Raw genomic sequence first — 12,740 nt, forward strand, 5'->3', positions numbered from 1 at the left:
TGATTCCCAAGCATATCTAAGTGCCTCACAATAACTTCCAACTTCACACCCCAAAGCTTCAGGGCTAGCTTCCCTGGGGCTGCTGTAACTCATCACCATTAACCTGGTGGCTTAAGACACCAGAAATTTGGAAATCTGCTCTTTCACAGTTCTGGAAAATAGAAATCTAAAATCAATGTCACTGAGCCAAAAATCAAGGTGTCACCAAAGCTGTTCTGGGCTCTCTAAGAGAAAAGGTACTCTTTGTCTCTTCCAGCTCCTTGTGACTGCTGTCATTCCTTGGCTTGTAGCCCTGTCACCATAATCTCTGTCCCCTACTTTATCACTTCCTCCATGTCTCTTGGTCAGACCTGCTTCACTTACGTTTCATAAGAACACTTGTGGCCTGGTTTACAGAGTGAGTTCCAGGACAGCCAGGGCTATACGGACAAACCCGGACTGGAAAACCCCTTAAAACAAAACAAAACAAAACAAAACAAAACAAAACAAAACAAAACAAAACAAAAGATTACTTGTGGTTACAATTAGGGTCTACTTGGATAATCCAGAATAATCTCCCCATTTCAAAATCCTTTATTTAGACTCTAAGACTGCTGATATATGCCTTCAATCCTAGCTACTCAGGAGACCAATTTTTTTTTAGATCACTTAAGCACAGGAGTGTGCATCCAGCCTTGGTAGCATAGCAAGATCCTGACTTCTCTAAACCAGGCATTAATAGTGCACACTTTCAATCCCAGCACTGGAGAGGCAGAGGGAGGTGGAGCTCTGTGAGTTTGAGGCCAGCCTGGTCTGCATAGTGAGTTGCAGTCAGAGCTATGCAGTAAGACCCTATCTCAAACAAACATTCAAGTTAAATAAACGTTTAAGGCGAGCCTCTGATTTAGTCACATCTGCAAAGTCCTTCTCATGCCCTCTCTCCCATGCTCAGTCTTGCTTTTGGGTCTGCTTCCACTACTGCTCTCTTAGTTGGGATATAACACACATGAGGGCCAGCCGGCTGGCTCAATGAGTAACAGGCCCTGCAACAAAGCCTGAAGACCTGCATTCAATCCTCTGAGCCCAAGTAAAAGGAGAAGGCAAGAGCTCACTCCTTCAAGCTGGCCTCTGACCTCCATATGATGCACACACAAACATATACAACACACACTATATATGAATAAACAAACACATAATTTTCCCCAAAGGCTGCAGGGTGTGATGGCACACCAGCTCTAATCTTGGCCACTAGGAAGACAGAAGCAGGTGGATCTCTTCTGAGTTCAAGGCCAACCTGGTAGTCTACTTAGCAAATTCCAGTCTAGCCAGCTATCCATAGTGAAACCCTAGCTCAATAAAAGAGATAAAGGAAGAAAAGACAGTAAAGAAAAATTCATGGGTCAGGACAAAGGTAACTCTAGGAGGGAAGCTGCTACACTCCCCAATGATCTTATAACTCTACCATAAATACCTACTGCCATTCAGTCATGCTCTGGTCTCTCAATCTTATCCCCATAGGTTCCCGCCTCATCCGGAAACTCCAGCTGGCCCCTTTCTTTCCTTGACAGACCACTCAGCTAAATAAATGATGGCTGCTCAGAGACCTCAGCCACCCTTGATCACAAGGCTTCTGTACCCCTAAGCACCTTCAAGCTTACCTTCCAACTGCTCCCCCTCTGCGTTCCACATCTCCCTTCCACTGGGCCCAAGTCTTCTCACAGTGAAACCCCTGTTACATCAGATGGGAAAGGGAGGCCTGTTGAGGAGGCCTGTCAAGGAGGTTGAGAGTGAGAGACTAAGAGACTGGGGCCTATTGTACATGGTATGCCTCAGGAAAGCACTTGTCATGGACTCACTTGGGACAGGTATATGAAGCTGGTGCTTGTAACACTGGAGGGTGTGAAAGAATAATTAATCTGTAAAGAGCTGGTTTCAGTCTGTTGCAAGGTATTTTTTTACACCATGGTGCCTATTCACCAGACCATTCTTTGTGTTTTGTTTGTTTGTTTGTTTGTTTTTGAGGTAGGGTCTCTCTACATAGCCCTGTCTGCTCTGGAACTCACTATGTAGACCAGGCTAGCTTAGAACTCACAAAGGGTCCACATACCCCTGACTTCCGAGGGTTGGAATGAGTGTGTACCACCACATCTAGCTTCCGTATTTATTTTTTGAGACGACGTCTTGACTATGTTGCTCAGGCTAGACCCATACTCTTGACCTCACTCAATCCTTCCACCTCAGCCTCCTGAACAGTGGGGGCTACACCAATGCATCACCTCTCTGGCTCAGACTGTCACTTTTGATCTGGGCATGCTATCGAGAAACCTGGGGAAAGACTGGACGACAGGGCAGGGGAAGCATATTCAAATCATGGGTTTGATAAACTGCTGTGTAACCTCAGAGCAAGTGACCCTGCCTTACTGTCCTTGGCTTTCTTATCTATAGGCTAAGATAACAAACCCTCCTCAGAATTCTACTGTAAGGATAAAAATGAATTAGTACAGGGAACATGTGAGAGAAGGGCCAATCAGCATGGATTCTTACTGCTTTTCTTTATATATTTTTTTATTTTTTTCCTTCTGACGCTCTACTTCATTTTTATTTTGGTTTTTATTTTCAGAGGGGGGTTGTTTGTTTGTTTGAGACAGGATTTCTCTGTGTAGCCCTGGCTGTCCTAGAACTCATTCTATAGACCAGGCTGGCCTCGGTTCGAATTCTTAGAACTCTACTTGCTTCTGCCTCCTTGTGTGCTGGAATTAAAGGTGTGCACTACCACCAGCCAGCTTTTTTTTTCCTTTTTTTTTTCAAAGTGTATGTGAGATGTGAGATTTATCCTCCAACATGATTCTGTATGCTGTGAGAGCACAGGGGAAACCGTCAGGAGTGCACACTCTCCACTTGTCCAGGACAAGTTCTAGGACAGCCAGAGCTATGTAGTGTTAGCTTGTCTCAACTTCTTCCCCCCTCCACACACACATTGTATTGTAATATTTTTAAGGAAGAAAAAGAGATGTTCTCTTTCATTTTTATTATTAATTTTATTTTATGTGTAAGAGTGTTTTGCTGGGCTGGAGAGATGGTTCAGGGGATAAGGGCACTGACTGCTCTTCCAGAGGTTCTGAGTTCAATCCCCAACAACCACATGGCGGCTCACAATCACCCATAATGAGATCTAACACCCTCTTCTGGTGTGTCTAAAGTCAGCTACAGTGAACTTATGTATAATAATAAATAAATCTTTAAGCTGGGCGTGGTGGCACATGCACATACCCATGTACAGGGGAAACACTAATACACATAAAATGTATCTAACAGAATAATAATAATAATAATAAAGGATTGAGAAACCAATCAGAGGATAGCAGCATTTGTTCTCTGTCTTAGTCAGGGTTTCTATTCCTGGACAAACATCCTGACCAAGAAGCAGGTTGGGGAGGAAAGGGTTTATTCAGCTTACACTTTTCACATTGCTGTTAATCACCAAAGGATGCAGGACTGGAACTCAAGCAGGTCAGAAAGCAGGAGCTGATGCAGAGGCCATGGAGGGATGTTCTTTACTGGCTTGCCTCCACTGGCTTGCTCAGCTTGCTCTCTTATAGAACCTAGACTACCAACCCAGGGATGGTCCCACCCACAAGGGGCTCTCCCCCTTGATCATTAACTGAGAGAATGCCTTACAACTGGATCTCATGGAGGCATTCCCTCAACTGAAGCTCCTTTTTCTGTGATAACTCCAGCCTGTGTCAAGTTGACACACAAAACCAGCCAGTACACTCTCCTAGAGGACCCGGATGGATTCTGATCCCTAGCATCCACATGCAGGGTTACAACTCCATCTGCAACTCCAGTTTCAGGGCACCCAGTGCCCTCTTCTGACCTCTGCAGGCTCTTACATGCATGTGGTGCACATACATACCCTAGATAAATAGATAAATAAATATTTTTTAAAAATAGGGGCTGGAGAGGTGGCTCTGATTAAGGGCACTGATCGCTCTTCCAGAGGTCCTGAGTTCAAATCCCAGTAACATGGTGGCTCATAACCATCTGTAATGGGATCTGATGCCCTCTTCTGGGGTATCTGAAGACAGCTACAGTGTACTCATATAAATAAAAATAAATAAATCTTTAAAAAAAATAGTAGCCTGGAGTAGTGTTGGTGGTGGATGGCCTTCAATCCCCTCTCTGGGGGTTGGGGGTTTAGAAGCGGGAATATTTCTGAGAAATCAAGGCTAATGTGGTTTTCTGTAGTGAGTTCCAGGCCAGTGGGGACTACAAAAGTAACTCCTGTCTTGAAGCAAAACAAAGCCTTCAAAAATAACTTAAGACTATAACCTTTCTTCTGTAAAAGGTCCCCAGTGTGAAGTGGTCATGTCCGTGCAGAAATGTGCATATTTACAAAGCCAAAGGGGGGCACATGGGAAGCAAGCCCAGTGAGCACTCTTGCTTTTTCTTCCAGGAGTGGTTGTATCTCAGACCATTCTGCAACTCACTGTGTAGCTAAGGATCATCTCCACCAACAAATTCTCTACTGTTCACGTCCCTCCTACTGCAATGACAGAGCTGTCCCACCATACTCCCACAGCCGCTGTCATAAATTTTCTCCTGCCCCAACTGATGGTCTTGGGATGCTGGGAAGTAGAACGGGGGAAGTGGTGGGCTCCGGTGTTTTATGAGCTATGTGTACTTGTTGGTGTCAGTGGAACTTCTGTGTCTACGTTACCCTGGATTTATCTGCCACACACAGGCTCCTCCTAAATGATTGATCAAACAAACAAGTGAGCAAATCGATTAAGGTTGGGAAATTTCTTGTATGCAAAACAGCTGGCCTGCCTTTTTCATTATTTATATATCTCTTATCCTCATAACTTTGCCAACATCGTTTATGGCCCCATTTGACAGGGCAGGAAAGTGGAGGCGCAGAGCAGAGCAGGTCTTCCTCATTATCCAAATAGTTCATTTTGATTATAGAAGTCATTCTCTTGAAACCAGATCTAATTACCATCCGTCCACTCATTCATCCATCTGTCAAAAGCTTCATTAACCATCTATTGCGTAGTACAATGATCATAGTACAATAAATACTTTAGATAACAACAAAACAGGCTGAGCTCTTTCTGGAAGACCAGCTCCGTGGCTGGACTGTGGGCACCAAAAGGGCGGGGTTTCAGCACCACCTTCAAGGAATGTCGTTGCCTCTTTCCGAGTGGCTTGAGAAGACATGGGTACCGAGAAGTTGGGGTGCGGGCTGGGATGACCCAGGGCTAAGAGCCAGCATGGTTCCGCTAAAAAGCCTTGGCGTGGAGACTTTCCACGCAGGCGCAGAAAACCCAAGACTCAGTTTAATATCTTGCTGGGGATGGGGATTGGGGCTGGGGGGTACGAGGATGGTATGGATAATTTGAGGGGGGGTGTGGCTCAGGAAGCTACGTAAAAATAAAGGCGTGGCTCAACCGAATCACTCCTCTCCTATTTGCTTCCGCCTCCCGGGGCGTGGCCTAAAGGCCCTTCTCCGAAGGGCGGGCCAAAGCCGGTGTTCCCAACGGCTCCAAGTCGTGGCTTAGGGCGGGCTCTCCAATCTCCAGGCTGCAACTGGCTGCCTTGCTCAGGAGGTATGGCCCAACCAGACTTCCATCCCCAGTGTGGTCACTTCCTGTGGAGTTTCCCCAGCCCAAGGAGGAGGGGGGAAGAGGACGAGAGGGAGGCGAGCGGTCGTTCGGGGTTAGGTTGGGGGGTGTCGGTCCGTTCAGAGCGGGTGATGACTCACGGCCCATCCCATCTTCCCGACGCCGCCCGCCCANGCAGAGCTAGCTCCATGGCTTAACGGAGGAGGCAGCGGCAAGCAGGGGGAGGGGGACTCTTATTTTGTTAGGGGGACCGGGCCAAGGCCCGACCAGCCTGGCAGGGCTCGGCCGGAGCCGGGCGTCATGTCTCATGCAGCCGAGCCAGCTCGGGACGCCGTAGAGGCCAGCGCGGAGGGCCCTCGAGCCGTGTTCCTGCTGTTGGAAGAGCACAGGCCAGCTGAGTCGGCCCAGCTGCTCAGGTGCGGGGCCACGTCTGGGGCCGGGAGTGACAACTGAGGTTCCCCGGGGACTCAGGACACGGGGGGGGGTCCTCGACTGGGATTGGAGACTCTTGGCCTAGGCTTGAAGGACGTCGGAGTGCCCATCTTGGGTGGGCGCCTCAGAAATCTGGTACTGACCTGCTTAGATAGAAGCTTACAGGACTAGTGGGAGTGCGTGAGGAGGGCACAGTCATATTTAGGGGGGGGGGTCTTTGCTGGGTCTAGCGGGGCAGATCGTGGAGTATACAGAAACCGGTTTGCCGTAGTAGAACTTGGAAACTGATTAAAAGCTGAATTGGGGATTGTTGAGTCGGTCGCGGAGAGATGAATGTGAGGGCGTACTATCAGGTGAGGCACTGATTTTAAGGAAATCCTGGGATTTCCCCCCTCCCCTTTTAGTGTGTGTGTGTGTGTGTGTGTGTGTGTGTGTGTGTGTGTGTGTGTGAAAAGAATCCAGGGAGGCAGAGGTGTTATTTGGGGCACCTAGTGATTCCCAGTAGCCGGTGCTGTGTTTGGGAATAGCACGAGTCTAGAGGAGTTAGGGGGAGGTCTCCAATCTGCCGGGAGTGTGTGTGAATAGTCGAGCGAAGCAACTTGCTGGGCCCAATCCGTTCACTGTTGCTATCCCGCTCAGCTGGCGTCTGTACAGAAAGGCCGAGATAGTGGAAACCCCTCTTGTCTTATCCAATGGGTGCTTAAATGTGATGCGGCGGGGCAGACTGGAAAGATACAGTTCACTTTTTAGGCGTGGGGGTTGGGGGGTTGGGGGGAGGCCTCGAGCCTTATATGGAAGCCCAGAGGAGGGTCTTGTTTCTGTTGCCACTCGCCCTAGCCTTGCAGCCTTAGCCGGCCCTGCCCACTCCCTACCCACACACCCCCTCTTCCTTTTATTTCGCCCTCCCAGCCGGTCTCTCAGTTCCCGGGTGTAATCTTGAATCAGTCTCTAGAGCTGGAGTGAGTACCGATTGCACCATTCCCGTCTGGGTGGGTCCTCGGTCTCTCCTTTTCAGCTCCTCTCACCTCCATCAGCCTTGCTTTGAAGCTCCAGGCCTTCCTTGTCCATAGCCCTGCCCTCCCCAGCCCCCATCTTTTTCAACTTACGTGCAGTGGTGTGTGTGAGTATGGGAGGGGGCTGCCTCCTCCTCTCTGCCTGGGATTGTGCTGAACTCAGCTACTCTCGGAGCTTCCTCTTCCCGACTTCCTGGGTGGCTTTAGAGCCCCATCTGTGCGCAAGGAGAGGAAGGAAGACCATCGTTTGGGGAGGGGAGAGACTTTGTACTGAGCAGAGTCACAAGCTTAGTGGATTCTAAACTTGACTGAATTCAGGGGTGCATATTATTTGGGGATGCGGTGGGTGGAACCCAGAGCTTCGCACTTGCTAGACAAGAGCTGTACCACGGAGCTATCCACCTCTAGTAAGGATGTATATTCACCCTCGTGCGTGTTTTGCCGTGACACTAGGGTCCTTTCTCCCTAACATGGAGAACTGAGCACAACTATCGTGGATCACTTATAACAGCCTCGATCATCACAGTAATGGGCACAGTTGAAAGGAGGGATGGATACTGCTTTGTTGCTGTAGTGCAAGTCCCGGCTCCTGTGGGTTTTGGGGGGTTTGTTTGTTTGTTTTTATAATTTGAGATGCAGGCTCTGTATATAGTCTAGGTTGACCTCAGCCTTCTTCCTTCATGTGAGGTATGGCTTGTTTTGTGTGCAGGTGGATGTTGTTACTGAAAACGGGTGTGTGTTTTGATCTCTCTACAAAGTAGTAGGAGGAGGAGGAGGTTGGGCAGTTTCTCCTAGCTAAGAAAGATGCTCGTCCTGCAAGGCAGCTTGTGCACTGAGAGTCTTTTGAAGTTGCTCCCTGGAGGAGAGAGGGGAACTTCTCCTAGTTCCATTCTCATATTTGGCTGGGCAGCAGGGACCTAAGAACTCTGGCTGGGGCTGGAAGAACTCATTTGCAAAGTGGTAACTCTTGGTGCAAAGTGAACCAGGGAGCCCAGGTCTCTTTGTGATGCATTCAGTTGGTATTACAATGGAGTGTTGGGCTGATGGGTACCCCTACTTGCTCTGTGTGCATGTGTACAGACATGGGTTCACTTTCAGCTACGGGCAAAACAGTAGGGGGTGTGGGGGCTGGGAGAACTCTGAATGCAAAGTAGCCCGGAATCCTTATTCAAAGTGAATTGTTATTCTCAAAGTCCTCTTGTGTCGCCCCCCCCCCATCCCTGGTTGTTGTGATGGTTCAAGTGAGGGAGTTGGGGTCCCAGCCTTTCTATTGTTCTGACCCTTATGGGCCTGTGGGTAGGAAGCCGTATGGGGTAGGGAGAGGCAAGGGATATGGGACTTGGTCTAGGCAGTGCCCTTATGGATATGAGCCCGCTTCGGTGTCTGGGGAAGGGAGGGTATTTAGAGCTCCCGGCAGTCACTGATCACCACTCCTTCCTCGCTCCCACCCTCAGCCTGAATTCTTTGCTTCCGGAATCCGGGATTGTTGCTGACATCGAGTTAGAAAACATCCTTGATCCTGACAGCTTCTACGAGCTCAAAAGCCAACCCCTATCCCTCCGCTCCAGGTAGGACTGGCCGAACTGATCCTGCTCCCAGTCTTTCTCCTTACTCCATGACTAGGGACCCTCGGAGCCCACCCAAACCCTTCTCTGTAGCCTAGATTTTCCCCGTGCTGAAATTATAGGCACGGAGGCCACCAGCAGGTGGACAGGTCAGTGCGTCTCTGGCCTGCCTTACCCTGCCTTATCTCCCTACTAGAATTCACGTACAGATCTCGCAAACCTGACTATTCAAATGGGCGTGGCCTTCCTAAACGCCCGCCCTCCTGTGGGTGGGGCCATGCAGCCCCTGCTCAGCCCTCGTACCTGGCAAACCCACCCTCCCGGGCCTCTAGAGCGTCCAGGCTAGTGGGTGGAAGCCTAAATGTGCTGAGTCATCGGCCTGGGCTCTGAGAGAGGGGAGGGGACCTGGAAGAGGGGCAGGAAGAGAGGATTGTGAAACCTTCGAGATTTTCTCGACTAACTAGCTCCCGGCAGCAGAGCCCTGAGCAGGGAGGAAATGGAGTCTGGGGCTTCTCTGGAGCCTGATGCCCACTTCCAGGAGCTTCGGATTACGTTTAGCAACGTTCTGTGTCCACATTTCACAGTACAGCTTCAGTTCCACCTGAGCTCAGGTTTTTAGTAAGAAAAACTCCTCTTCTTAGAGGCCAGCATCTAGTCACTCCGTGAACCTGCACAAATGGAGGCTTCACCAATAAGGCCAAAGGCTACAATCTTATTTCCTCTCGAGGAGTTGGCCAGACTGTGACCTTTGAGTGATGGAACTGTGTCTGATCGCCGCGTCTCCTGAGGCCCACATCCAGACCTGGTGCCTCTGTCTCCTACCCACACATTATGGTCTCGGAACACCGAGAACAAGAGTGCTTCTGGATATAGTCCAGGACACCGTGACCCTTAGGCTTACCTGTGGCCCCATATCTCCCATTCTACAGCCTCCCAATATCACTGCAGGCCACCCCGACCACCCCAGCTCCACTCTCTGCGTTGTCTTCTGCATGGGGCTCCCGGACCCCTGCCATGTCATCTTCTTCATCACGGGTCTTGCTGNGTCAGCAGCTTATGAGGGCCCAGGCCCAGGAACAGGAGAGGCGTGAGCGGCAGGAACAGGCAGCGGCCGCTCCCTTCCCCAGTCCTGCGCCCGCCTCACCAGCCATCTCTGTGATTGGTGTGTCTGCTGGTGGCCACACACTGAGTCGTCCACCCCCTGCTCAGGTGCCCAGAGAGGTACTCAAGGTAAGGACAGATCCCGAAGCTCTGGCACCCAATGACTCATAGGAGCTAAGAGGGTCCTCATGGCTTTTGGACAGGATCCTTGTGGTTCTAAGGACAGTTCCTGATAGTGTTTAAATGGTCTGCCGTTGTCCCCCAGGTGTCTATAGTTTCTTAGACTTTCTTCTGTACCTGTGATGAATATTTTGCCCGTTGGGATGTCTAGGGAAGGCATCTAGTTCGTGGTCTGTTGGGTGGTGTCTGAGACATAGCAGGGTACCCGGAGGACTCTGACAAGGTGATCTAGAAACTGATAGAACTTAATCAGCCCTGGAAAGATTTTGGAGGCTGTAAAAGATTTTTGGGAAAAGAAGTTTGGGGTCTTGGGGAGATCTCCTAATATTTCTATGATGTTCTCAAATTCCAGGCCCTGTTGGTCCACATGAGCCTAAAAATAGTTGAGTTAACATACTGGGGCTCAGAGTTCTTTCTCTGGGCTGTTTTATGCCTTCTCTCCTTCCGCACGGCCTTTTATCTCACAGGTTCAGACCCACCTAGAGAACCCTACACGCTACCACCTGCAGCAAGCTCGCCGGCAGCAGGTCAAACAGTACTTGTCTACCACACTTGGGCCCAAGCTGGCTTCCCAGGCTCTCACCCCACCACCAGGGCCTTCCAGTGCCCAGCCACTTCCTGCCCCTGAAACTGCTCATGCCACCGGCCCTACAGGCAGTGCTCCTAACAGCCCCATGGCACTGCTCACCATTGGGTCCAGCTCAGAAAAGGAGGTAAGAGGCTGTAGATAATCTCCCTTTATGCCCTTCGTCCAGTTGCTTTATTGTCGTTTTGTTTGCGTGTGTGAGAATGCCTGAGATGCTGGGATAGAACCTAGGGCCTTGCCCATGTCAGGCCAGCACTCTACCATTAAGCTACTCCCACCCCCAGCCTCCCCTTCCAGTTCTTCTAACCCTGTACAGTATTTACTTCTTCCCCCAGATTGATGATGTCATTGATGAGATCATCAGCCTGGAGTCCAGTTACAACGATGAGATGCTCAGCTATCTTCCAGGAGGCACTGCAGGGCTGCAGCTCCCCAGCACGGTGAGGCCCTCAGAAGGGAGGTGGTCTGAAAATTATGGCATTTGTCTGTCACTAAGACCACAACCGCATTGGCTGTGTGTATATGAGCGATCCTTGCCATGCATTGGACTAAGATAGAGAGAAGGGCCTTATATTGAGAATGGGCCTCTGTTAGACTTCATGGAGAGGTAGCCCTGGTAGACTTAAGGATATATATATATATATATGTATATATATGTATAATATGGGGAGTTTATAGACATACTATTATCTAGGCACTTGGCCTGTGCTCTGCTAAGTACCAAGAAGTGGAAATCATGTAGCAGTTCCAATATCCCAAGAGATTCAGGTACTGCCGTGTAGTGACCGGAACCAAAAAGCTTGAGTTATATATAACAAGTGGTTGGACCTTGAACTGTTTGGAATGTGCCAGGTCCCTTGCAATGAATTGGGCTAAGAGGCTCAATCCTTGTAAAGAAAAATGGCTGTGACTTTTCCAGAGCAAGAGATCTGCTTGCTGTTCTAACAATCTGATTCTGGACCATCCCGAGAACCCTCATCACTTGCTTTGGCAAGTTATCTCCCAGCTTTTTCCACCATCCCAAGAGGATGGACCCTTGTATAAAAATGGTAGTAGTTTGGGGCTAGGGATGTAGCTGAGCAGAGTGCTTGCCTCGCGTGGGTGAGGTCCTAGGTTTTGTCCTCAGTGCCACACACACAAAAAGATTCACGTCATCATAACTTTTCATGGGTTTGGACACAACTAGAGTTTCTGAGGGATTTCAGTATCTGGCAGCTTGTCAAGGGCGAGGACCGGGTGCACTTCCGTACGAATGTATTGCACCAAGACTGTGTGTAGGATAGGAAGAGGGCTGGTAGAAAAGCAGCAGTTGCCGGGAGAGAGACTCGGGATTCTGAGACACCAGAATGTGTGGGTAGGACCTAGAGTCAAGACCTTGCTAAATGACCGATAAGAGCTCATGGTCTTTAAAGTAGGGATCACACTTAAGGCTGGAGATTAGGTTGGAACTCTCCAGAAAGCCAGATTTTGGATGGTGCGTTGCCATCATAATTTACCAAGGTCTGAAAAGATTGAGTTGGAGTGTTCCAAGAATGCTGGTTTGGAATGCTAGGCTGGAAGCAGCTAATGGCCTGGAATGCCAGATCAGAACGGACAGAACCTGACGATTGGGATTTTTTTTCCAGCATATTTCTTCTCAGAGCCAGCCTTGGAGTTTTGGAGGAGGGCTTCAGAGGCCACAGAGATATTTGAGGGACTGAGTGGGCGAACCCCCCCTTCAGTTCCCACAAACCAGGAAAAGTTCATTTGGTTCTGTTCCTACTGTTAAGTACCATGTGAAACTTCCCTGAAGGGAAAAAAAATGCCCTGGAATTCCCCAGACTTGGCATTAGGGGGTGCTAGCTTTTAATATGTGAGGGTCAGGAGCCTGAATTTGAGGAGGTTCTTCTATGCCTTTGCTGTCTACAGCTGCCGGTGTCAGGAAATCTACTTGATGTGTACAGCAGTCAGGGAGTGGCCACCCCGGCTATCACTGTCAGCAATTCCTGTCCAGCTGAGCTGCCTAACATCAAACGTGAGATCTCCGGTAAGTGACAGGGTCTTGGCCCTTCATCCCGCCCTGTCCTGCCCTGTCCCAGCCAGAGCTGAAGCTAGATCTAGTTCTAGGGAAGGGGTTTGAACTTTTCTGAAACGGGTTGAGGCTGGGGGTGGGAGGGTAGCTTAGAGTCTGTAAAACTACTGTGGTGCTTCTAGCCCAAGCCCCACAGAGAAACAAAGGCAGTTGCTTTCCTTTTTTTTTTTTTTTTTTTTTTTTTTTTTT

The 12,740-nt window shown here is 49.4% G+C and overlaps 1 protein-coding gene across 5 annotated transcripts in view; it reads left to right on the plus strand.

Moving 5' to 3' along the window:
* Window positions 1-5,536: 5,536 nt before the first annotated feature.
* The window catches only part of Tfe3 (transcription factor binding to IGHM enhancer 3), an 11,675-nt gene continuing 4,471 nt past the window's right edge, over window positions 5,537-12,740 (plus strand). The window contains exons 1-6 of one of the 5 annotated variants that reach the window (XM_029534301.1): window positions 5,537-5,588; window positions 8,503-8,616; window positions 9,543-9,843; window positions 10,362-10,607; window positions 10,816-10,920; window positions 12,389-12,506. In XM_029534301.1, coding sequence (XP_029390161.1) covers window positions 9,628-9,843; window positions 10,362-10,607; window positions 10,816-10,920; window positions 12,389-12,506 — 685 coding nt within the window. In that variant the 5' untranslated portion in view covers window positions 5,537-5,588; window positions 8,503-8,616; window positions 9,543-9,627. Of the gene's footprint in view, window positions 5,589-5,618; window positions 6,020-6,868; window positions 6,995-8,502; window positions 8,617-9,542; window positions 9,844-10,361; window positions 10,608-10,815; window positions 10,921-12,388; window positions 12,507-12,740 lie in introns of those variants that run through there. The other 4 variants (XM_021187653.1, XM_021187657.1, XM_029534302.1 and 1 more) reach the window with 4 other exon arrangements.

The sequence above is a fragment of the Mus pahari genome, chromosome X (genome assembly GCF_900095145.1).
Source record: "Mus pahari chromosome X, PAHARI_EIJ_v1.1, whole genome shotgun sequence".
NCBI classification, from domain to species: Eukaryota; Metazoa; Chordata; class Mammalia; order Rodentia; family Muridae; genus Mus; species Mus pahari.